Source organism: Rana temporaria, chromosome 1, assembly GCF_905171775.1.
Source record: "Rana temporaria chromosome 1, aRanTem1.1, whole genome shotgun sequence".
Classification (NCBI taxonomy): domain Eukaryota; kingdom Metazoa; phylum Chordata; class Amphibia; order Anura; family Ranidae; genus Rana; species Rana temporaria.
In genome coordinates, this window is record NC_053489.1 from 39,908,439 (window position 1) to 39,932,232 (window position 23,794).

The window sequence follows — 23,794 nt, forward strand, 5'->3', positions numbered from 1 at the left end:
TGAGGAAATGCAAAGGGTTAATTGGAAATAACCTAGTGGCCCACCAAAAAGAAGAAATAATGATTTGGGTTAAGAAATTAGTAAGTTAAAGAGGAAGTAAACCCTCATAAAAATAAAAAAATAAAACACCCTGCAAGACAAAAGCATAATGAGCTAGTATGCATAGCATACTAGTTCTTATGTATTACTTACCTCAGTTCGAAGCTCCCGCAGCGGTCCTCTTCTCCCCCTCCGGCCGCCAAAAGGTCGTCCCGGAGTTGCTTCTGGGTATCAAGGCTCCGACGCTGTGATTGGGCAGAGCCGCGATGACGTCACTCCCGCGCATGCGTGCGGAAGCTGGCAGTAACGGCACGGAGACTGCAGCAACGGCACATAGGTGCCATTGCTTCAGTTTGCCCCAGTGCGCATGTGCCTATGACAACGGCACATGCAGGGGACAGGGGATATCTCCTAAACCGTGCAGATATCCTGGTTAGCTACAGGTAAGCCTTAATATAGGCATAAGGTAGCATAAGGTTGTGAAAAAGGGTTTACAACCACTTTAAAGTGGTGGTTCACCCTAAAAAACAAGTTTCTACCATGAAATCCAGCATACTAGCCTGAGCTACAGTATGCCTTTATTTTTATTTATTTTCGCCGTACTCACTGTTTAATCCCGTAGTTAAGTTTCAGACTCCCCGTGGGGAATGGGCGTTCCTATGCAGAGGGAACATGATTGACGGCCGGCTATGGCGCGTCACGCTTCCCGAAAATAGCCGGAGTAGGACTCGGCTCTTCACGGCGCCTGTGCACAGACTAGGAGCTGACTGCGCAGGCGCCGTGAAGAGCCAAGTCCTATTTCGGCTATTTTCGGGAAGCGTGACACGCCATAGCCGGCCGTCATGTTCCCTCTGCATAGGAACGCCCATTCCCCGCGGGGAGTCTGAAACTTAACTACGGGATTAAACTGTGAGTACGGCGCCAAAAAATAAAATAAAGGCATACTGTAGCGCAAGCTAGTATGCTGGATGCCATGGTAGAAAAAAATCTACAAGGTGCAGGAGTGCTGCGGTGCTTAGAAGACCCAATGTATAGCATGGTGGGTGGCCACTTCTTCAGGGGTGGGGGTTCAGGTCATCTGACTTTGGGGAGATTTTTATTAATTTCCTGTTTTGTCTCTGAGACAGGAAGTGAGGGAAAATCCCCCCAGGGGAGACAGGGACACCAAGGTGGGGGTATGCATTATGAAGAGAATAGAGATAATAATGAGTAAAACACTGCAGCCCCTGCCACACTGGATACCCCAGGGATTCTAGATTGTAAGCTCTAACAAGCAGAGCCCTCTGATCCCTCCTGTATTGTAACTGTACTGTCTGTCCTCATGTTGTAGGCGCCTTGCAAACTGTTGGCGCTATATAAATACTGTATAATAATAATAATAATGTAGACTTGTAGACACATACTCCTATATAAACTTGTTATAGGGAGCAATGTGAGGAGCTACGGGCTTTGAAGTCCCGGGTGCACCAGAACGAGGTGTGTACAGAGAGGATGGCACAGCTGGTACTAAAAGAGGAGTTGGAGAAGCAGAGGAAGGAGGAAGAGAACCTGTTTGCTGAGCTCTGGGAGAAAGACCGATTGGCCAAAGTGGAGAACGAGGAAAGGAAAACCCAAAGGCAAATAGAGCTGAACCGGGAAATGCTGGATGTCCTCCAAGCCCAGAGAGCAGCCGCCGAGGCTCAGAGAATGGAGGAGAAAAGGCTCAAGGAGGAGGAGGCCCACTTACTGGTAATGATACAGTGATTCCCATAGGGGATGTCAGGTGTATTTAAAAGGTGACCGTAAAAAGTATAGCCGGCAACTTGGAGTGCTCTTGGCATAAATAATTTTATTGGCTACATGTATAAAGACACAGGGGCAGATCCACAAAGATCTGCCCCGGCGCAGCGTATCTGAGATACGCTACGCCGCCGTAACTTACTTTTGTTGGTTTGAATCCTGAAAGAATTTGCGCCGTAAGTTACGGCGGCGTAGTGTATCTCTCGCGCCGTAATAGCGCCTAATTCAAATCGGCGAGTAGGGGGGCGTGTTTCATTTAAATGAAGCGCGTCCCTGCGCAGAACGAACTGCGCATGCGCCGTCCCTAAATTTCTTGCCGTGCATTGCGCTAAATGACGTCGCAAGGACGTCCAGCCCGATTCACTGACGACTTACGCCGTCGTATCTCTTTGTGAATCTGGCCCAGCAGCGTGTATAACTCGTTCCCGCCCCATGGTGGGCGCATCATTGGTTGTGATTGACAGCCAATGGCTGCGCTGCTATCAATCTAGCCAATCAACGGCGAGACGCCGTGGAGAAGAGGACGCCCAGGGACACGCACAGCAGGTGAAAGGGCTCAGGTAAGTGAAATGGGGGGCGGGGGGCCGTCATTGCCAGGTGTATAGGATGCATTAAGGCAGTCACCAGCCCCCCCGTTTTACTTACCGGACCCCCCCGTATTTCCTTCGGCGGAGACACGCTGTCCCTCTCTGCATGGGGTCCTGGCTCTTGATTAGATAGATTTATGGCAGCGCAGCCATTGTCAGTTTATTTCTTGACACTTTTGCCATTCTGTGTCCCATTGGGGAGACTGGCTTTTACTTCCGCTCCCCTGGGGACCCCCAGGTCACCAGAACTAGTATCTCTAGTGGAAGATTTCCCCCCTTTTACTTTTCTCGGGACAACCCAAAATGTTGGATTTTTTTTTACTTTCACTTACAATAATAAATGATAATAAATGATAAACAGGACAAATGGAGAGGGGGGAATCTACCTAACGAGGACACAGACAGTGATAAAAACTGACAGGTGTTTTAATCCATCTCCATTCCACACAGATAGTCTGCAAGTGTCATTGAGTGAATACAATCAATGTATTGCTTCATCATATTTGCCATTTTATTCATACACATATACTGTGTATATATATATATATATATATATATATATATATATATATATATAGTAGTTCAAAGGTATGTCCTTTGATCTGCATATAACATCAGTTTAAGAAACCTTACAAGTAAAAATGGTAATGCTTTCTGATTTAACCTCCCGTTAAAGTGGGAGTAAACTTCCATGCATGATTTTTACCTATAGGTAAGCCTATAATAAGGTTTACCTATAGGTACTGTAAATATCTCCTAAATGTTCACGCTGATGTCACTGTTCAATGCGCTCTGAAGGAACGTCATACCCGTGCCATTCCTTCAGAGTCCCGTACCGTAAGCGGCGGCACATGCACAGGAGTGACGTCATCGTGGCTCCAGCCACTCACACAGACTGAGACCGCAAACCAAAAGGAAGACCGAGTGAAGATAGAAGCGCTTTCCAGCGATGTCAGCGTGCCGCTGGAGGGGTCCGCTCTAAGGTAAGTTTCACGTAATGTGCTAGTATGTGATCACCAGTCTACTCTATGGTTTCCATCGGACGCCGGCAGATCGTTTCTCCGGGTCTCCGATGGCACGGGAGAGCCCGGAGAAGCACCGGATGGCGGCGGGAGGGGGGGGGCGTCCCCTCCCGCCGCCTATAAGAACGATCAAGCGGCGGAACTGCCGCTATGATTGTTCTTATGGTGAAGGGATTCGCCGGCTGAAGAGATGGATATCTGAATGATGCCTGTGGCTGCAGGCATCTTTCAGATATCCCCACTGAAAGTCCAGGACGTCATATGACGTCCTTGGGCTGGAAGTGGTTAAATGGGACAAAATTATTTATTATAGGTATAGAATAAAATCTATACTTTTTATTTAGGTAAAGCTACTCCTTTAAAAAGAAAATAACTAACGAGGGTCAGAATAGAATTTATAGAATTTATAGTCAGGATTGACAATAATAATACTTTATCTTGAGTAATGACAAAGCTATTGCTGAATAAACAAGCCCATTGTGGAATTATAAAAATTATTCAGTGGCACTTTAAAACAAAGAGGTCTAATCTTTGGGGTAGACTTCAGTGGCGGCTGGTGTTTTTTTGTTTGGGGGGGCAAACAACCACCCCCCCATCTAGGCGGCGGGCACATTGGGCAGCGGTGGGGATCGGGGCAGCGGTGGGCACATCGGCCAGTGGCGGGGATCGGGTCAGCGGCTGACATCAACATCAGGCTGTGGCCGGCATCATGCAGCAGGTCATGTGTCTTCTCCTCCTTGATTCCGCCATTGGGTCTCCTCTCCTCCTCCTTGGCGTCCAATAAGCTCACCTGTCCTTTCAGCCGGATGATGGGTATCAGACCCGCTTCCCGATTGGCCGGGAGGAGGATCAGTGTTGCAACAGCGAATATTAATTCACTGTTGTAACACCTGGGTGGGCTCATAGCGCAAAGCTTTGCGCCATAATCCCACCATATTTTAAAGCCTATTAGAGCCTCTGGCGTTTGGCATCCTGAAAGGGGCAGGACACATGAATAGGGGGTAGCGGCCGGGGATCATATATCATTAATTAGGATGTGGTGGCCGTGGATAGAGGGGTGGGTGGCACCCGGGCACCCCTAATGGATGGGCCGCCACTGGTAGACTGCCAGCGAAACCCAACTAGTCTTAAAAATGCTCCCTACCCCCTCCTTACACCTGTGCTGACTAACCTATATAATAGAGATGTATAGACATAATATTTTCAGTCCGTTCTTGTCTGGTACATGATGTGGCTCCCCTGTATCAGCCAGCGGCGGCTGCAGGGGAGAGGAGGAAGGGCCTACAACGGATGGGCCTAGGAGCCTATGGGTGATGTCATCTCTTCCAGGAATTCCAGCCATTGTCGAGTGCTCTCGCCTCTTCCCTGCAGCCACTACTGGCTGACATAAGGGAATAAATGACCAGACCAGAAAATAGGTAAGTATTTACATCTTTATTACACAGGTTAGTCAGCATAGGTGTTGGTGGGGGGAAAGTGGCATTTTTAAGACCAGTTTGTTTAGCCTGGAATTATGCTTTAATTGTGGCCTTTGCAGTCTTTTACCATCTTCTCTTGCACTGAGAGAGTAGTTAAAGCGGTGGTTCACCCTCCTTAACAACAATTCAGCATTACATTCGGCATCATAGCGCGAGCTACGGTATGCCGGTCTTACATTTTTTATCCCCGTACTCACTGCGCTATTGCACATTGAAGATTCCGACTCCCGCGGGGAATGGGCGTGCCTATGGAGAGGGAGGATGATTGACGGCCGGCTCTGGCACGTCACGCTCCCCGAAGACAGCCGGAGTAGGTCTCGGCTCTTCACGGCGCCTGCGCACAGGCTATGCGCAGGCGCCGTGAAGAGCCAAGCCTATTTCGGCTATTTCCGGAGAAGCGTGACGTGCCAGGGCCGGCCGTCAATCACCTTCTCTCACCATAGGAACGCCCATTCCCCGGAATCTTCAATGTGCAATAGCGCAGTGAGTACGGGGATAAAAAATGTAAGACCGGCATACTGTAGCTCGCGCTACGATGCCGAATGTAATGCTAGAATAAAAAAAAAAATATTATTTTTTTTTAATAGGGTGAACCCCCGCTTTAATATACAAGATAAGAGCTGTCCACCATCAGACAAAGCTAATATTGTTTTAGGGGATTGGAGCATTTGTTTTCTACTTGGGTGAACTGACTCTGAATTATCCTAACAGTGGAGTTCTGCCTCAGCAATGAGACCGCAGTAACAATTTTACCAATGTTCCTGTGACAGGCGGAGCAGCGGAAGCTGATGAAGATGGAGGATGAACGCGCTTTGCGGGAGAAGCTGCAGAAACAGTCTCATGTCAGGAACATGCTGGATCATTCCGTCCGCCTGAAGATGAAGCGATTGGCTCGAGACCAGCAGGAGGAGCTAGCGCTTGACATGAAGATCATGGAGCAGATCATGCAAGACTCTCATGACGATACAGAAGAGAAGCGCCAGAGGAAGGTGAGGATTAAATTATACTGAAGAAAACCGATGGGCAAACCTGAAAAGCCTGCACGGCATGTGTGTTTCATTCACCTGAAATATTATTCTGTTCAGCCAGTCTTATTATTTACTAGGGTTGTCCCGATACCACTTTTTTAGGACTGAGTACCGATACTTTTCTTCAAGTACTCACCGATACCGAATACCGATACTTTTTTTTAAATGTGTCCCCAAATGCAGCCATGTCCCCCCACAGATGCAGCCATGTCCCCCCCATATTTTCAGCCATGTCCCCCCACAGATGCAGCCATGTCCCCCCCATATTTGCAGCCATGTCCCCCCATATATGCAGCCATGTCCCCCCCATTTGCAGCCATGTCCCCCCCCATATGCAGCCATGTCCCCCCATATCCAGCCATGCCCCCCCCCATATCCAGCCATGTCCCCCCATATGCAGCCATGTGCCCCCCATATCCAGCCATGTGCCCCCCATATCCAGCCATGTCCCCCCCATATGCAGCCATGTCCCCCCATATGCAGCCATGTCCGCCCATATGCAGCCATGTCCCCCCCATATGCAGCCATGTCCCCCTCCATATCCAGCCATGTCCCCCCAAATCCAGCCATGTCCCCCCATATCCAGCCATGTCCCCCCATATCCAGCCATGTCCCCCCCCATATCCAGCCATGTCCCCCCATATGCAGCCATGTCCCCCCCATATCCAGCCATGTCCCCCCATATGCAGCCATGTCCCCCCCATATCCAGCCATGTCCGCCCATATGCAGCCATGTCCCCCCCATATGCAACCATGTCCCCCCCCATATGCAGCCATGTCCCCCCCATATACAGCCATGTCCCCCCATATGCAGCCATGTCCCCCCCCTATATGCAGCCATGTCCCCCCCCATATGCAGCCATGTCCCCCCCCCATATGCAGCCATGTCCCCACCCCATATGCAGCCATGTCCCCCCCCATATGCAGCCATGTCCCCCCATATCCAGCCATGTTCCCCCCCCATATGCAGCCATGTCCCCCCCCCCATATCCAGCCATGTCCCCCCATATGCAGCCATGTCCCCCCCATATGCAGCCATGTCCCCCCCATATGCAGCCATGTCCCCCCATATGCAGCCATGTCCCCCCATATGCAGCCATGTCCCCTCCATATCCAGCCATGTCCCCCCATATGCAGCCATGTCCCCCCCATATCCAGCCATGTCCCCCCCATATATGCAGCCATGTCCCCCTTACCTACATGCTGCCGCATCCCCGCTGCTGCCGCCGCTTGGTTAATATGGGCGGCGAACATTACAGCTTTCATTTGAATAGCTGTAGTCTTTCGCGCCGCGCTGCGTATAGACAGCAAGGGGGAGTGTCTATACGCGGCACGGCGGGAAACACTACAGCTATTCAAATGAAAGCTGTAATGTTCCCCGCCCATATTAACCAAGTGACGGCGGCAGCGGGGATGCGGCGGGATGCGGCGTATCGTTGGCGGCGGGGGGGGGGGGAGTATTCTATTTAGGTATCGGGGGCATTTGCGGGAGTACGAGTACTACCACAAATACTCGGAATCGGTCCCGATACCGATACTAGTATCGGTATCGGGACAGCCCTATTATTTACACAACTCAGACAACAAAACCAGAAAGATGTCTACACTTCTTTCTGCTTTAACTTTCCAGATTTCTGTTGCCCGCCCAGAGTGCTGTAATAATAGACTTTTGTTTTCATGTTTAGATGGAGCTGCGGGAAGAACAGCAGATCTACCGTCAGTATCTGGCCCAGCAGCTGGAAGAGGAGAAGAGACAGGAGAGGGAGATGGACAAGCTGATCGAGACGGAGCTGGAAAAATCGTGGGCCAAGAGGGCAGAGCAGCTGCGGCTGGAGAAAGAGGCCAGGAATCGGCTGATGAAGGATGTCATGGACACCCGAAGACTCCAGATCCACGAGAAGTGTAAGGAAATACATTCACTAGAGTCTGTCTCTATATGTGTTTGTCTGTTTGTAACCTTTTCATAATCAGATTTCATTAACCACTTAAGACCCGGACCAAAATGCAGGTAAAGGACCAGGCCCCTTTTTGCGATTCGGCACTGCGTCGCTTTAACTGACAATTGCGCGGTCGTGCGACGTGGCTCCCAAACAAAATTGGCGTCCTTTTTTCCCCACAAATAAAGCTTTCTTTTGGTGGTATTTGATCACCTCTGCGGTTTTTATTTTTTGCGCTATAAACAAAAATAGAGCGTCAATTTTGAAAAAAATGCAATATTTTTTACTTGTTGCTATAATAAATATCCCCCAAAAATATATAAAAAAATATTTTTTTTCCCCTCAGTTTAGGCCGATACGTATTCTTCTACCTATTTTTGGTAAAAAAATCGCAATAAGCGTTTATCGATTGGTTTGCGCAAAATTTATAGCGTTTAAAAAATAGGGGATAGTTTTATTGCATTTTATTTTTATTTTATTTTTTTTACTATTAATGGCGGCGATCAGTGATTTTTTTCGTGACTGCGACATTATGGCGGACACTTCGGACAATTTTGACACATCTTTGGGACCATTGTCATTTTCACAGCAAAAAATGCATTAAAAATGCATTGTTTATTGTGAAAATGACAATTGCAGTTAGGGAAATACCACAAGGGGGCGCTGAAGGGGTTAAGTGTGACCTCATCTGTGTTTCTAACTGTAGGGGGTGTGGCTGTAGGTCTGACGTCATCGATCGAGTCTCCCTATAAAAGGGATCACTCGATCGATGCAGCCGCCACAGTGAAGCACGGGGAAGCCGTGTTTACATATACAGCTCTCCCCGTTCTTCAGCTCCAGGGAGCGATCGCGAGGGGGTGGCTAGAAACGAATAGCCGCGCCCTCGTCCCGGATCGCTCCCCGCGGGTTTCCGACCACCGCATGTAGCGGGGGGTATTCCCCGATCGGACCCCCGACCTGCGGAAAGGCTGGGACGTACATGTACGCCCATATGCCTGTACGTGCCATTCTGTGGACGTACATATACATGCGGCGGTTAAAAATGCATTGTTTACTGTGAAAATGACAATTGCAGTTTGGGAGTTAACCACAAGGGGGCGCTGAAGGGGTTAAGTGTGACCTCATCTGTGTTTCTAACTGTAGGGGGGTGTGACTATAGGTGTGACGTCATTGATTGTGGTTCCCTATATTAGGGAACACACGATCAATGACAGCGCCACAGTGAAGAACGGGGAAGCTGTGTTTACACACAGCTCTCCCCGTTCTTCAGCTCCGGGGAGCGATCGCGGGACTCCAGCGGCAATCGGGTCTGCGGGTCCCGTGGCCGCGGAGCTTCGGACCAGGTCGCGGGGGCGCGCGCCTGGGACCCACAGCTGGGCATTTAACAATTACGTACAGGTGCGTGATTGTGCCCAACCGTGCCATTCTGCCGACGTATATCGGCGTTAGGCGGTCCTTAAGTGGTTAAAGCCAAGTTGCCCATGACAAATGTAGCAACGTCAGTATGCATTGGTTTACTTGACAATAAATTTATTGCCCCATACACACAAGTGAAATTTCCGCCAGCAAAAGTCTGATGTGAGCTTTTCATCAGAAATTCCGGCCATGTGTAGGCTCCATCAGACTTTTGTTGTCGGAATTTCCGTCAGCAAAAGTTTGAGAGCAGGTTCTCAATTTTTCTGACGGAAAAAATTCCTATCGGAAAATCCATTCGTCTGTATGGAATTCGGATGGGGAAAAAAACATGCATGCACGGAAACAATTTGACGCATGCTCAGAAGCATTGAACTTCTTTTTCTCGCCTCGTTGTAGTGTTGTACGTCACCGCGTTCTTAGCACTCTAAAGTTCTGAGAACTTTTGTGTGAGGCCTCGTACACACGACAGAGATTCTCGGCAGAATTCACAGAGAAACTCGGTCAAAACCCGGATTCTGCCGAGAATCTCTGTCGTCTGTACAGTTTTGGCTCGATGGAGCCGCCGAGGAACTCGACGAGAAAATAGAGAACATGTTCTCTATTTTCTCGTTGTCCTCGTTCTTCTATGGGAGAAGCCGGCCCGCCGAGCTCCTCGGCGGCTTCATCCCAAAACTCGACGAGGAACTCGACGTGCCAAGCACGTCGAGTTCCTCTGTCGTGTGTACGGGGCCTCACCGTGTGTATGCAAGACAAGTTTGAGCCAATATGAGATGCGCTACGCCGCTCTAAAGATTCGCCGATCTACGTGAATCTGGGCCTATGTTTTTATTTCAGCCTCCATTGTCCCCAGTTCCACTGACACACTTCTTCTGTTACTGCCCATTGTCCAGTGGCGGCTGGTGAAGTTTTATGATGGGGGGGCGCAATACCCCGCCCTTCCACATTTGGTCCCTCCCACTTCTCATAAGCCACACCCCTTATAGAATCCACCACTCCGTCCCCTGTATTCCACTTGCTTCCACTGAATGTCAGGAGTATACAGCTCAGCGTCACAGCACAGAGTATACAGCCCCAGCATCACAAATCATGGTATATAGTGCAGCCTTACAGATCGGTGCAAACAAACTAAAATATGACACTGTTAGTAATGAAGGACTCGAAATGGGCAGGAGATTACCAGAGACTGCGGACATACTGCACAGGATTACCAGAGACTGCGGGCATACTGCACAGGATTACCAGAGACTGCGGACATACTGCACAGGATTACCAGAGACTGCGGACATACTGCACAGGATTACCAGAGACTGCGGACATACTGCACAAGATTACCAGAGACTGCGGACATACTGCACAGGATTACCAGCGACTGCGGACATACTGCACAGGATTACCAGAGACTGCGGACATACTGCACAAGAGTACCAGAGACTGCGGACATACTGCAGAAGATTACCAGAGACTGCGGACATACTGCAGGAGATTACCAGAGACTGCGGACATACTGCAGGAGATTACCAGAGACTGCGGACATACTGCAAAAGATTACCAGAGACTGCGGACATACTGCACAAGATTACCAGAGACTGCGGACATACTGCAGGAGATTACCAGAGACTGCGGACATACTACACAAGATTACCAGAGACTGCGGACATACTGCACAAGATTACCAGAGACTGCAGGAATTACTTGTCCTGCGACTTGGGACTTAAATGTTGCATGACAAGTCGTACCCCATGATTTCCAATGAGAACCGTTCATATCTGTGCGACTTCAAAGTAGTCTGTGCATTACTTTGGTCCCACATTGATGCAACTTGAGGTCCATAGACCTCCAGAATACACAGGCATTGCTTTAAGTCACATCAGAATTGCAGTAGAATTGTGCAACTTTCAGACTGCATTAGCCTGAAAGTCGCAAGATTCTGCCACAATTTTTTGGTGCGATTTTGCAGCGACTTGAAGCAATGCCTATGTATTCTGGAGGTCTATGGACCTCAAGTCACATCAAGGTGGGACAAAAGTAATGCAGGGACTACTTCAAAGTTGCACAGATATGAACAGTTCTCATTGGAAATCATCGGGTCCAACTTATCCTGCAACTTTCCAGTCCCAAGTCGCAGGACAATTTGCAAGCGGGGGGTGGGGTGGTGTTGACGGCCGATATTTTCCCTGCACATTAAGTATAAAAAAGTTTTTTTTTTAATAACTGGGGGGGGGGTAGTGTTACCGGACGCTATTTGTGCTGTAATGAATTTTTACATAGAAAAGAAATGTTGTTAATAAATGGGTAAATGAATTATAAAAAAAAGATTTTTTTAATAACCGTTATTGGAAAAATCTTTTTTTTTAAATTCATTTACCCATTTATTAACCACTTCCCTACCAGCCCATAGTAAAATGACGTCCACAAAGAACCTCTGCCGTTCTGAGTGGACGTCATATGACGTCCTGGGCTTTGTGGGGGGATATCTGAATGATGCCTGCAGCTAGAGGCATCATTCAGATATCCTTCTAAACTGCCGGCGATTCTGCACAACGTAAGAACGATCATAGCGGCGGTTCCGCCGCTAGATCGTTCTTACAGGCGGCGGGAGGGGACATCCCCCCCTCCCGCCGCCATCCGGTGCTTCTCCGGGCTCTCCCGTGCCATCGGGGGCCCGGAGAACGAATCGTCCGGCGCGCGCAGGAAGCATAGAGATGACTGGTGACCAGATGGTCACCAGTCATCTCTATGACCGTCGGAGGACCCGGGCGCGATGTGATGACGTCACGCCCGGGTCCCCGTAAGTAAACAAAGCCGCGATTGCGGCTGCTAAGCAACAGCAAGCATGAGATCGGTGAATTTTTTTTCACCGATTTCATGCTTTCCAGCCTGGAGGAGAGATGTGGGGTCTTATTGACCCCGCATCTCTCCATAAAGAGTACCTGTCACACACATTCCTATTACAAGGGATGTTTACATTCCTTGTAATAGGAATAAAAGTGATCAAAAAAAAAAAAAAATTAAAAAAAAAGTGTAAAAAAAGAAATAAATATATAAAAAAAAAAAAAAGAAATAAAATTTATTTTTTTAACGCCCCTGTCCCCGGTAGCTTGCGCGCAGAAGCGAACGCACACGCAAGTCCCGCCGACATATGTAAACGCCGTTTAAACCACACATGTGAGGTATCGCCGCGTGCGTTAGAGTGCCAGCAACAATTCTAGCCCTAGATCTCCTCTGTAAATCTAAACTGGTAACCTGTAAAAAATTTCAAATCGTTGCCTATGGAGATTTTTAAGTACCGAAGTTTGGCGCCATTCCATGAGTGTGCGCAATTTTAAAGCGTGACATGTTAGGTATCTATTTACTCGGTGTAACATCATCTTTCCTATTTTACAAAAAAAATGGGCTAACTTTACTGTTTTTTAATTTTTTTAATTCATGAAACAATTTTTTTCCAAAAAAAAGGCGTTTGAAAAATTATTGCGCAAATACCGTGCAAGATAAAAGGTTTCAATGACCGTCGTTTTATTCCCTAGGGTGTCTGCTAAAAAACCATATATAATGTTTGGGGGTTCTGCGTAATTTTCTAGCAAAAAAATTATGATTTGTACATGTAGGAGAGAAGTGCCAGAATAGGCCTGGTATGGATGGGTGTATAACTGCCCGGTATGGAAGAGGTTAACAACATTTCTTTTCTATGTAAAAATTCATTACAGCACAAGTAACACTACAGCGGGCGGTAACACTACCCCACCAGACCACCCCCCCCCCCCCAGTTATTAAAAAAAAAACTTTTTTTATACTTAATGCTAAATTGAATCAAATATAAAAAATAAACTGTTAATAATCTTAATATATTTAACTAATATTAAATAAAAAAAAACAATATTAAAAAATATCTAGGGGTTGGATGCTGCTGTGAAGCGGCCGCCGATGTAGAGACAGGCAGGCTTACCTGTTCCTCGGTCGGGCGCAGTGAGCTCGAGCTGACTCGACGTCACTTCCGGTTTTTCCAGTGACGTCGGAACGAGCACAGAGACGGGCGGGTGCACACAGACAGTGTATGCACCCGCCCGGCCATAACAATACACTCCATCGCGCCAGAAGCAAGTGGCGCGATGGAGAGCGCCACAAAGGCATATTTTTCGTGCCAATGTAGCGCCGCGTCTGCAATCCCGTGATTGCACAGACGTGGCGCTACTCCTAAAGGACTGTTCACGGCGTCCGGCGCGCGGACATAAGGCCCTTTTTTGGGAAAAAAAAATTCTTAAAGGGACAGATTTAAAAAAAAAATTTTTTTTTTTTTTTTTTTTTTACTGACTGTGTGATGGGGGGCGGCGCCCGGGCGCCCCTATGGACGGGCCGCCACTGCCATTGTCATACCCTTTACACTCCTGATGGCCCTAGTATGCATGTCACAGTGTTAAGTCCTGGTGATTGGCTGCTCTGACCCAAACACTGTCACGTGGGGGAATTGTTGTGTAAATCTCTTATGCCGCGTACACACGACCGTTTTTAATGTCATGGAAAAAACAAAGTTTTTCTCGACGTGATTCTTGTCAAGCCTGCCTTGCATACACACTATCGTGAAAAAAAAATGCTGGAGCAAAGCGCGGTGACGTACAACACGTACAACGGCACTATAAAGGGGAAGTTACATTCGGATGGCGCCACGCCGCCACCCTTTGGGCTGCTTTTGCTAATTTTGTGTTAATAAAAGCTTGGTGAGAGACATTTTGTGCTTTTCAGTCTTCGTGCTTTTCAAGTCTGTTACAGCGTGACGAATGTGCTATCTACATTACAAAAGCTAGTTTTACCAGAACGAGCGCTCCCGTCTCATAACTTGCTTCTGAGCATGTGTTTTTTTTTTTACGTTGTTAAAGCCTACACACGACCGTTTTTTACGACGTGAAAAACGACGACGTGAAAACGACGAGAAAAATAAGAGCATGTTCTAAATTTTTTAACGCCCATTTTTCACGACGAGAAAAATGCTCTAGAGCCTACACACGATCGTTTTTAACCACTTAAGGACCGGACCAATATGCAGCTAAATGACCCAAGGGGTTTTTACAATTCGGCACTGCGTCGCTTTAACAGACAATTGCGCGGTCGTGCGACGTGGCTCCCAAACAAAATTGGCGTCCTTTTTTCCCCACAAATAGAGCTTTCTTTTGGTGGTATTTGATCACCTCTGCGGTTTTTATTTTTTGCACTATAAACAAAAATAGAGCAACAATTTTGAAAAAAATGCAATATTTTTTACTTTTTGCTATAATAAATATCCCCCAAAAACATATCTAAAAAAAAAATTTTCCTCAGTTTAGGCCGATACGTATTCGTTTACCTATTTTTGGTAAAAAAATCGCAATAAGCGTTTATCGATTGGTTTGCGCACAATTTATAGCGTTTACAAAATAGGGGATAGTTTTATTGCATTTTTATAAATTTTTTTTTTTTTACTACTAATGGCGGCGATCAGCGATTTTTTTTGTGACTGAGACATTATGGCGGACACTTCGGACATTTTTGGGACCATTGTCATTTTCACAGCAAAAAATGCATTTAAATTGCATTGTTTATTGTGAAAATGACAGTTGCAGTTTGGGAGTTAACCACAGGTGGCGCTGTAGGAGTTAGGGTTCACCTAGTGTGTGTTTACAACTGTAGGGGGGTGTGGCTGTAGGACTGACATCACTGATCGAGTCTCCCTTATATAAGGGATCACTCGATCGATACGCCGCCACAGTGAAGCACGGGGAAGCCGTGTTTACATACGGCTCTCCCCGTTCTTCAGCTCCGGGGAGCGTTCGCGACGGAGCGGCTATAAACGAATAGCCGCGCTATCGTCCCGGATCACTCCCCGAGGGAACCCGACCGCCGCAAGTACCGGGGGGGGGGGGGTCCCGATCGGACCCCCGACCCATGTCTAGGCAGGCTCGTACAGGTACGTTGATGTGCCTGTCCGTGCCATTCTGCCGACGTATATGTACATGAGGCTGTCGGGAAGTGGTTAATGACATATTTAAAAAATTGCATTTTTCTCGTCATGAAAAACGGTCGTGTGTAAGCAGCATTAGGCTTCACCAGAAAGTGCATTTTACCATTAAGCCCCCATAGAAAGCTTGAATTTAGTGTAATTCCTGCTGAACCAGCTGAAATAAAAAAATCTAAAATCTATTTAAAGCGGTTTTAAAGTCATTACATTTTTTCACCTTAATGTATTTTGCTTTTACTTTACAACCACTTTAAGGGTGTCAGAACTGAAAGCAGAAGAGGACATGTATACTGACATGAAGAGTGGTGTTAGCTGAGCCCTTAGGCTAGAGAAGTGCCTGCTCATCTGGGAACCAGTCCTTCCTCAGTCACAGTAATCGTTGGATAGTTCACTGGCTGATTGTGTTCCTAATAACAGTTCAGCTTTTGTTCTGCTCTTGAAACGCGTCGCAGGTTACTGAACACTTCTCCTCTTTCTGTTTTTATAGTGGAAAGAAACGCCAGAGAACAGGAAGAACTGGCCCGGGATAAGGAACTTCTGGAAAAAGCCATGGCAGAACACAAAGCGCTTGAGATGGAGAGGAATACTAGGTAGAGCCATCGAACCAATTTAAATTAGAGCATCGGATCTATTGTATGCATGTGTAGATGTATTTGTTTATTTAGTATTAGCTAAGGGGTCATGTCCACAGACATTCTAGCCCAGCGCAGCATTTTTCATTTAAAAGCGTGCATTCAAAGGGCAGTAAAGGCCGTATTTGTCCTACCTTGCCTGCAGTTTAAAGACACATTAGTAGGACATGTTGCATAGTTGCCAATAGGGATGAGCTCCGGCGTGTTCGCACAGTCCACGTGCAGAGCCCGCCAGGAAGTCTGCACGGCGCTGCACTAATCACAGGCAGGGAGACATTTCCCTCTGTGCGGCTGCAGAGATTGGGAAATATCTCCCTGCCTGTGATTAGCGCTGCGCCGTGCCGACTTCCTGGCGGGCTCTGCACGTGGACTGTGCGAACACGCCGGAGCTCATCCCTAGTTGCCAACATTGTAAAAACTGGGCATTCGTTTTTAGGCGTGTTGTAGAGGGAAAAGGAAAATGTGGTGCGCAAAGCAGCGTCCCTCCTTACATCAGGCATCCACAGTGGAGTGCCTCCTTACATCAGGTGTCCCACGCGTAATGTGCCTCCTTACATCAGGTGTCCCACGCGTAAAGTGCCTCCTTACATCAGGTGTCCCACGCGGAAAGTGCCTCCTTACATCAGGTGTCCCACGCGGTGTGCCTCCTTACATCAGGTGTCCCACGCGGTGTGCCTCCTTACATCAGGTGTCCCACGCGGTGTGCCTCCTTACATCAGGTGTCCCCAGCAGAGTGCCTTCTTACATCAGGTGTCCTACGCGGAGTACCTCCTTATATCAGGTGTGCCACACGAAGTGCCTCCTTACATCAGGTGTCCCCAGCAGAGTGCCTTCTTACATCAGGTGTCCTACGCGGAGTACCTCCTTACATCAGGTGTGCCACACGAAGTGCCTCCTTACATCAGGTGTCCCCAGCGGAGTGTCTCTTTAGATCAGGCGTCCTCAGTGCAGTAGAGTCCCTTGGCTCTGCCTCTGACAGACCCGCCGGCAGCAGGCCACGGGGTGGAGGGTTGGCGGCAGCTCCATGTTTGCAGGTCTCGTTTCCCTGTGTTCAGTGGAGAGGAGAGGGACTTTCGATCCGTGCAGCTAAATGTATGTATGTAATCTGACGGCACTAACCCCCCCCCCCCCCTCTAAGGCAGCGCCGATAAATACAATATATATATATCTTTCTCTTTCGTTCATAGACGGACACAGCCTTCATTGACCTTAGGGTTATGCTTCTTCCTACCAGGAGATTTAGGCAGAATTCTACAGCACTTAAGGTGTTAAAAACTTTCCTTCATGCCGCTCCTCCCAGGGGGCGTGGCTCCCCCAGGCATAACCCACACCCTGCTTTAGCAGCCTCAGTTTGTTTTCTGCCTAACGACAGGAGGTCAAGGCTCTCTCTGGAGTTCCTGGACTCTGGAGTTTTTTTCTGGCGATTTTTCTCGCTTTTTTTATTATTTTGTTCCTGCATTTTGAATCCTGCGATTCTTCTATCAACAGCCGACTGGGTGACAGGCTGGGTCCTCGACTCTTGTAGTCCCCCCAGGTTCGGCCTTCGAGCGTGTGCCGGCCCTCAGCTCAGCTTTGGGACGTCCATGACAGGCCCCGTTGCTCCAGGGGCGGCCGGGGAACTTCGGTTCTAGGGCACACATATGACCGGTCTCTATGGCTTTGTCACAGTGTGTCTGGCCGACAGCCATGCTGTTTACGGACGTTGGTTCTGTCTGGGATACCTCCAGCCGGGTAGTCGCAGGACAGGTAAGTAGTGGCCCCTTACTCAGGTAAGTGGTCTGGCTGGTGGTTTCCCTGGGGAGGTCGACTGAGGGTCCGCCCTGCTTTCCTCTCTCCCCTTCCTCTCCCTCCTTCCCCTGACTGGGTAGTGGCTGTGAAGGGGGGCCTCCTGGGTTTTCTTTGTTACCACCGGAGCCCGTGTGTTGTTGGGGGACTGTGTTGTTACTCTGGGGGGTGCTGCGGTGTGCTGCTGTGTTCTATGAGGTAATTTTTACCTCAGACAGCGGCCGTCTTGGAAATCTCCTTGGTAACGCTGTGATTCTTTTCTGAGGTGACAGACAAAGCACAGCCAGTGCTGCTGTGTTCTATGAGGTAATTTTTACCTCAGACAGCGGCCGTCTTGGAAATCTCCTTGGTAACGCTGTGATTCTTTTCTGAGGTGACAGACAAGGCACAGCCAGTGCTGCTGTGTTCTATGAGGTAATTTTTACCTCAGATGGTGGCCATCTTGGAAATCTCCTTGGTAACGATGTGATTCTTCCCTGAAATGACTCAGCACAGCCTCTGGTCAGTTTTAGTGCTGTTACAGTTTTAGTGCTGTGAAACGCTGTGAATCTTCCATGAGGTGAAGACACATCACAGCCAGCACATCAGAGCACACCTGAGGTTTTTTCAGCTCCCTCTGCAGCTGGGTGGGGTGGTGAATACCGGGGGCCCCCATGCTCTGCAATAGCAGCAAGGAGGTGACCAGTGTTTTTTTTTTTTTTTGTCCTGCCTTGCAGGGTGGGTGACTCAGCGCTGACACTATGGAACTCAAGCTATGCCTGAGTTAACCCTTAACGCCCCTCCCCCTGCCACATCTGTTATGTTGGCTGTCCTGGGTTTCTTGCCAGGTTTGAAGCAGCTAGTGCCCGGATGGGGAGTAAAAAAGCGCCCCCTCCCTGAAGCCTGCTTCTGGGGATGACACAGAATCGCTGTTTTTTTCTGGTTGTGTTATGTCAGAGGCTGCGGGTTTTAACCCTTTATGGATAGTGAGGATGACTCTGCTGCAGTCAGTTGCTGGCAAGAATTTGTTGGAGCTCTTGTTTCTGCGGTGCGTGAGACTCTAAAAATTGAGGATGTGGCGGAGACACCTCCGTGTCAGTACCAGCAGACTACCACGCACCGCTGAAGTGTTTCCTTGTGTTCCTTATTTGGACTATATGTTATACAAGGAATGGGATGCACCGCAAAAAAGTTTGTCAAAAAACTTTGCAACCCGTTACCCCCTTTAGGGGGGCTTTAAAAAAAAAAAAAGTAGGTCTCTCCTTCGCCAGTGGATCCCCCTGTGTCCAGACTGCGCATGGCCACCACGTTGCCTGTGGAAGGGGCTCCTGCATTTCAGGATCCCGCTGATAGGAGAGTGGAGGCCGTGGCCCGCTCCCTATTCACGGTGGTGGGTTCGGCGGTGAGGCCGGCTCTGGCCGGGGCCCTGGTCAGGCCCCGACTAAAAGGGCGAAGCTCCTGCTGCAGGAGCTGGAAGAAGGACCTCTAAGGTGGCCTTGGTGATGGCCGTTAAGGGTGAATGGTCCTTTTGGGTCTTCCCTGACTGGCATCATTGAGGATGCCACGGTTGGTAAGCGCATGCTGTTCCCACAGTCTGGGAAGGGCTAGGGACCTCGCCCTGTGCAAGGACCCTCCTTGCCTAGCTCTGAGCGTTTTTTCGCTCGCCCTGTGCGGTGGGGGTAGGTCTACATGGTGCTTGAATCCCCGCTGCGGGGTAGCAGCGCACCTGATACCGCATGCCTAACAAGTCTGCGGACATACCTGCTTCCGCCTGAAGGTCTGCTCCCGCCCGTGTCTCGGGTGGGAGACTGGCTTCGCATTGCGAAGTGTTTTCCTTGGGGTACAAGATTGAGTTTCTCTCTTGTCTGCCAAACAGGTTTTTTCCCTCCGGCTTCTGGCCTCCTCCGGTTCGCCGGTTGACTCCGTCAGGGGCTGTCCAGGATCTTCTGGTCAGGGGAGCGATTGTGCCAGTTCCCTCGTTGGAACGGTCTCGGGTTTTTACTCCATTCTGTTTGTGTCCCCACGGAGGATGGGGCCCGGTCGATCCTGGGCCTCAACTCCCTCGTTTTGTTTTGTCAATTTTCTGGCATCCTTGGATGTCATGAACGTGTACCTGCATATCCTCAAACCACCGGAGATTCTGTGCTTTGCGGTCGGGGGGGACCATTTTCAATGGTGTCCTTCCCATTCGGCGGGTTTTCACCAAGGTGCTCGTACCGATACTGGCCCGGCTGTGACAGCGGGGGTTTGTTATCATGGGATGTCTGGACGACATTCTCCTACGAGCTTCTTCGAGCTCTGCATTGGTGGAGCCGTGTCTATCACGTGTCAGGCTCTCCGAGTGTTCGGCTGGTTTCTGGATTGTCCTGAAATCAGGGTTGATTCCGTCTCAGGGATACCTGGGACTGGTCCTGGATTCCTCCGGGGCGGGAGTGTTTTTCTCCTAGCGGAAAAACTTCAGACTCTGCTATCTGCTGTGCAGCAGTTGCCGACCCAGAAGCGGTCATCTCTGCGATTCTGCAGGAAGGTTCTGGGTCAGTTGGTAGCCTCTTTCGAGGCGGTTCCGTATGCCCAATTCCACGCCAGGGTACTACGGAGGGAACTGCTGTCACGATGGGACTAGCTTCCGTCATCTCTGGATTACCAGATTCAGTTGAGTCATCTGATCATGTCTCCCCTGGGTGGTGGCTGGCGTTTCCGATGCTTCAGGCCGGAAAGTCATTTTTCTGCAGGCCACCGGACAGTGGTCACGACGGATGCCAGCCTCTCCGGTTGGGGAGGGGCGCTTGGGGCACCCAGTCAGCCCAGGGGCACTGGACTCAGGTGGAGTCCTGCCTACTGATCAACGTTCTGGAGCTCCGAGCAATCAAGCTTTGCCTTACCAGGTGGTCCCTGGATCTACAGGGCCGACCGGTCAGGATCCTGTCCGATAACACCACGTCCGTGGCGTAGGTTGATCATCAGGGAGGCACACGGAGTTCTGTTGCGGCGACGGGGGTCGCGCGCATCCTTTCGGTGGGCTGAAGGGTCCGTTCCGGCTCTATCGGCCGAGTACATTCCGGGAATACGGAATTGGCTAGCCGACTACCTAAGTCGCACTGCACTGGGCCAAGGAGAGTGGTCTCTCCACCCGCAGGTGTTTCGGGGTCTGTGCCGAAAGTGGGGCACTCCGGACGTGGACCTTCTAGCGTCCCGTCTCTATCGATAGGTGCCACGGTTCGTGGCCAGGTTTAAGGACCCGTGGGCGGACACGTCAGGCGCGTTGGTGGCTCCTTGGGGTCGCTGTCGCCTACTTTACACCTTCCCTCCTCGGAAGCTTCTTCCTCGCCTGCTGCGCAGAGTAGAAGCTGTAGGGATTCTATCGGTCCTGATTGCCCCAGATTGGCCGCGTCGCTTCTGGTACGCGGACCAGGTGCGTCTGCTGGCAGACGCCCCCTAGCGTCTTCCCCTGGGAATTGATTTTCTGTTACAGGGTCCGATCTTCCACCCTGTTTCACAGCCACCGGCCTTAGCGGCGTGGCTGTTGAGAGCCAGGGGCTTAAGGACCGAGGCCTATTGGGCTCGGTGGTCTCTACCGTGCTGCCTGCACGGAAGTCTACCTCACGTAGGTTTTTTCCTCATACATGGAAGGCCTACTTCTCTGTGTGTGGGGAGATAAACTGGCACTCTCGTACATGCGTGGTGTACAGGATTCTGCTGTCTTTGCAGCAGGGAGTGGTTCAGGCTCTCGCCTTACGTACGGTTAGGAGCCAGATTTCTGCTCTGGCTGTTTTTACTTGCAGCGACCCTCGGCATCGCACTCCTGGGTGCGTGCGTGCGTTGGGTCAGGGGGTCTGGCAGGTGGCCCCTCCGGTGTGCCCTCCATTACCCCCATGGGACTTGAATTTAGTCCTTTCAGTGCTTCGGGATGCTCCCTTTGAGGACATTTGGGAGGTTTTTTGTTTATTGTCACAAAAGGTGTTTTTATTTCTGGTAGCAATTACCTCGATCAGACGGGTGTCTGTCCGTTCTGGCGGCCTTGTCTTGCAAGGCTCCCTGCTTGGTCATCCGTAAGGATGAGGTGGTGCTGCGGCCGCAGCCGTTTTTTCTCCCTAAGGTCGTTTCGGCTTTTCACTTGGATGGGGACATTGTTCTTCCATCCTTATGTCCTCAGCCGATGAACCCGAAAGAGGCCACTTTACATTCTTTGGATGTGGTTCGGGCCCTTCGAGTTTACTTGTCGGCGACAGCTCCGTTCCGGAAGTCGGACTCGCTGTTCGTGTCTGTGTCCGGTCCCAGTAAGGGCCTGGCAGTCTCGTCGGCCACCATTTCCAGGTGGATCCGACGGATTGTGCTTCAGGCCTATGCCCTGAAGGGCGGGGCGCCCCCCTTTCGGGTCATGGCGCATTCGACCAGGGCGATCGGGGCCTCTTGGGCTTTCCGACACCAAGCCTCTGTGTTACAGGTGTGTAAGGCTGCGACCTGGTCGTCGGTCCATGCTTTTTCAAAGTTTTATATGGTGGATGTGAGTGCATCTTCTGATGCCTCCTTCGGCCGCAGGTGTTACAGGCGGCAGTTTAAGGTTGGAGTTCCTCCGTTCCTCCTTAACTCCGGTTTTTGTTTGGGGTGTAAACTGTTTTTGCTGTGTTATTTTTCCCACCCCTCGAATTTTTTGACACTGCTTGGGGACGTCCCTAAGGTCAATGAAGGCTGTGTCCGTCTATGAACGAAAGAGAAAAAAGGATTTTTGTACTCACCGTAAAATCCATTTCTCTGAGTTCATAGACGGACACAGCACCCACCCCTCCTTTGTTTGTACTGCTTGTTACGAACTGAGGCTGCTAAAGCAGGGTGTGGGTTATGCCTGGGGGAGCCACGCCCCCTGGAAGGAGCGGCATGAAGGAAAGTTTTTAACACCTTAAGTGCTGTAGAATTCTGCCTAAATCTCCTGGTAGGAAGAAGCATAACCCTAAGGTCAATGAAGGCTGTGTCCGTCTATGAACTCAGAGAAATGGATTTTACGGTGAGTACAAAAATCCTTTTTTTGTGGCCCTGGGGGCCACATAAGGTATATATATCCAAATCACCAGGGGGGGGGCGTATTAAACCGGAACGCGAGCCGGACTTTGGAGATGCCTGCCCTAGGAGGAGCATAAAAGTGTATTTGTATCATTTTTCATGTCGGTTTTGGCAGCAGGAATTCAATATATCTTTCTTATATGAATGTTGTTTTGATGATTTTACCTGCAGCAAGGTGAAGACGGCCCAACACTACCAGCAGCAGCTTCTCTCTCAGGTGGCGTACCAGCAACAGTTGCAGGAGATGGGGAAGGAGGAGAAGCGGCGAGAGTATGAATCTGGATTACAGGTGGAGAAATCATACCAGCAGAAGTTGCAAGACATTCTGTCCAGACCGTACGTCCGCCAGGAACACATCCACCCCCTGAGAAGGACACGCCTCTCCAGCCCTAAAGACTGGCTGCCCCAGTAATCCTGCCCATCCTATCAAACTGCATTTAAAGTCCAACTTTTTTTTTTCTCCTTTGGATAGAGTAGGGAAAAGTTAGAACCTTCGTTAAAATTTTATTGCTGATATTGTTACCAGGACAGGTAGTGATAGTTAATCTCCCAAGAGGGCAGATACATTAAAGCAAATCTAAACCTGAATCTAAAAATGTATTGTGTTCTCAGGCTCTGTTCACACACACACGTCTGGCCACGGTTTCAACACAGGGCTAGATTCAGGTAGGGGCACGCAATGTTACGGCGGCGTACCGTATTTACGCTACGCCGCCGTAAGTTAGAGAGGCAAGTGCTGTATTCACAAAGCACTTGCCTTCTAAGTTACGGCAGCGTAAATGGGGCCGGCGTAAGCGCGCGTAATTCAAATGTGGATGAGGGGGCGTGTTTTATGTTAATTCTTGGTGACCCAACGTGATTGACGTTTTTTTACGAACGGCCCATGCGCCGTCCGTGTACATATCCCAGTGTGCATTGCTCCAAAGTACGCTGCAAGGACGAATTGGTTTCGACGTGAACGTAAATTACGTCCAGCCCTATTCGCGAACGACTTACGCAAACGACGTAAAAAATTCAAATTTCGACACGGGAACGACGGCCACACTTAAAATTGCGTGCGCCTCCTAA

The 23,794-nt window shown here is 49.5% G+C and overlaps 1 protein-coding gene across 1 annotated transcript in view; it reads left to right on the forward strand.

Moving 5' to 3' along the window:
* CFAP53 (cilia and flagella associated protein 53) overlaps positions 1–23,322 on the forward strand; it is a 43,785-nt gene extending 20,463 nt beyond the window's left edge. Inside the window, exons 5-9 of the mRNA XM_040336844.1 lie at positions 1,464–1,767; positions 5,676–5,894; positions 7,619–7,835; positions 15,760–15,862; positions 22,898–23,322. Of these exons, the coding sequence (XP_040192778.1) occupies positions 1,464–1,767; positions 5,676–5,894; positions 7,619–7,835; positions 15,760–15,862; positions 22,898–23,138 (1,084 nt within the window). The 3' untranslated portion in view covers positions 23,139–23,322. The remainder of the gene's footprint in view (positions 1–1,463; positions 1,768–5,675; positions 5,895–7,618; positions 7,836–15,759; positions 15,863–22,897) is intronic.
* The last annotated feature ends 472 nt before the right edge of the window (positions 23,323–23,794 follow it).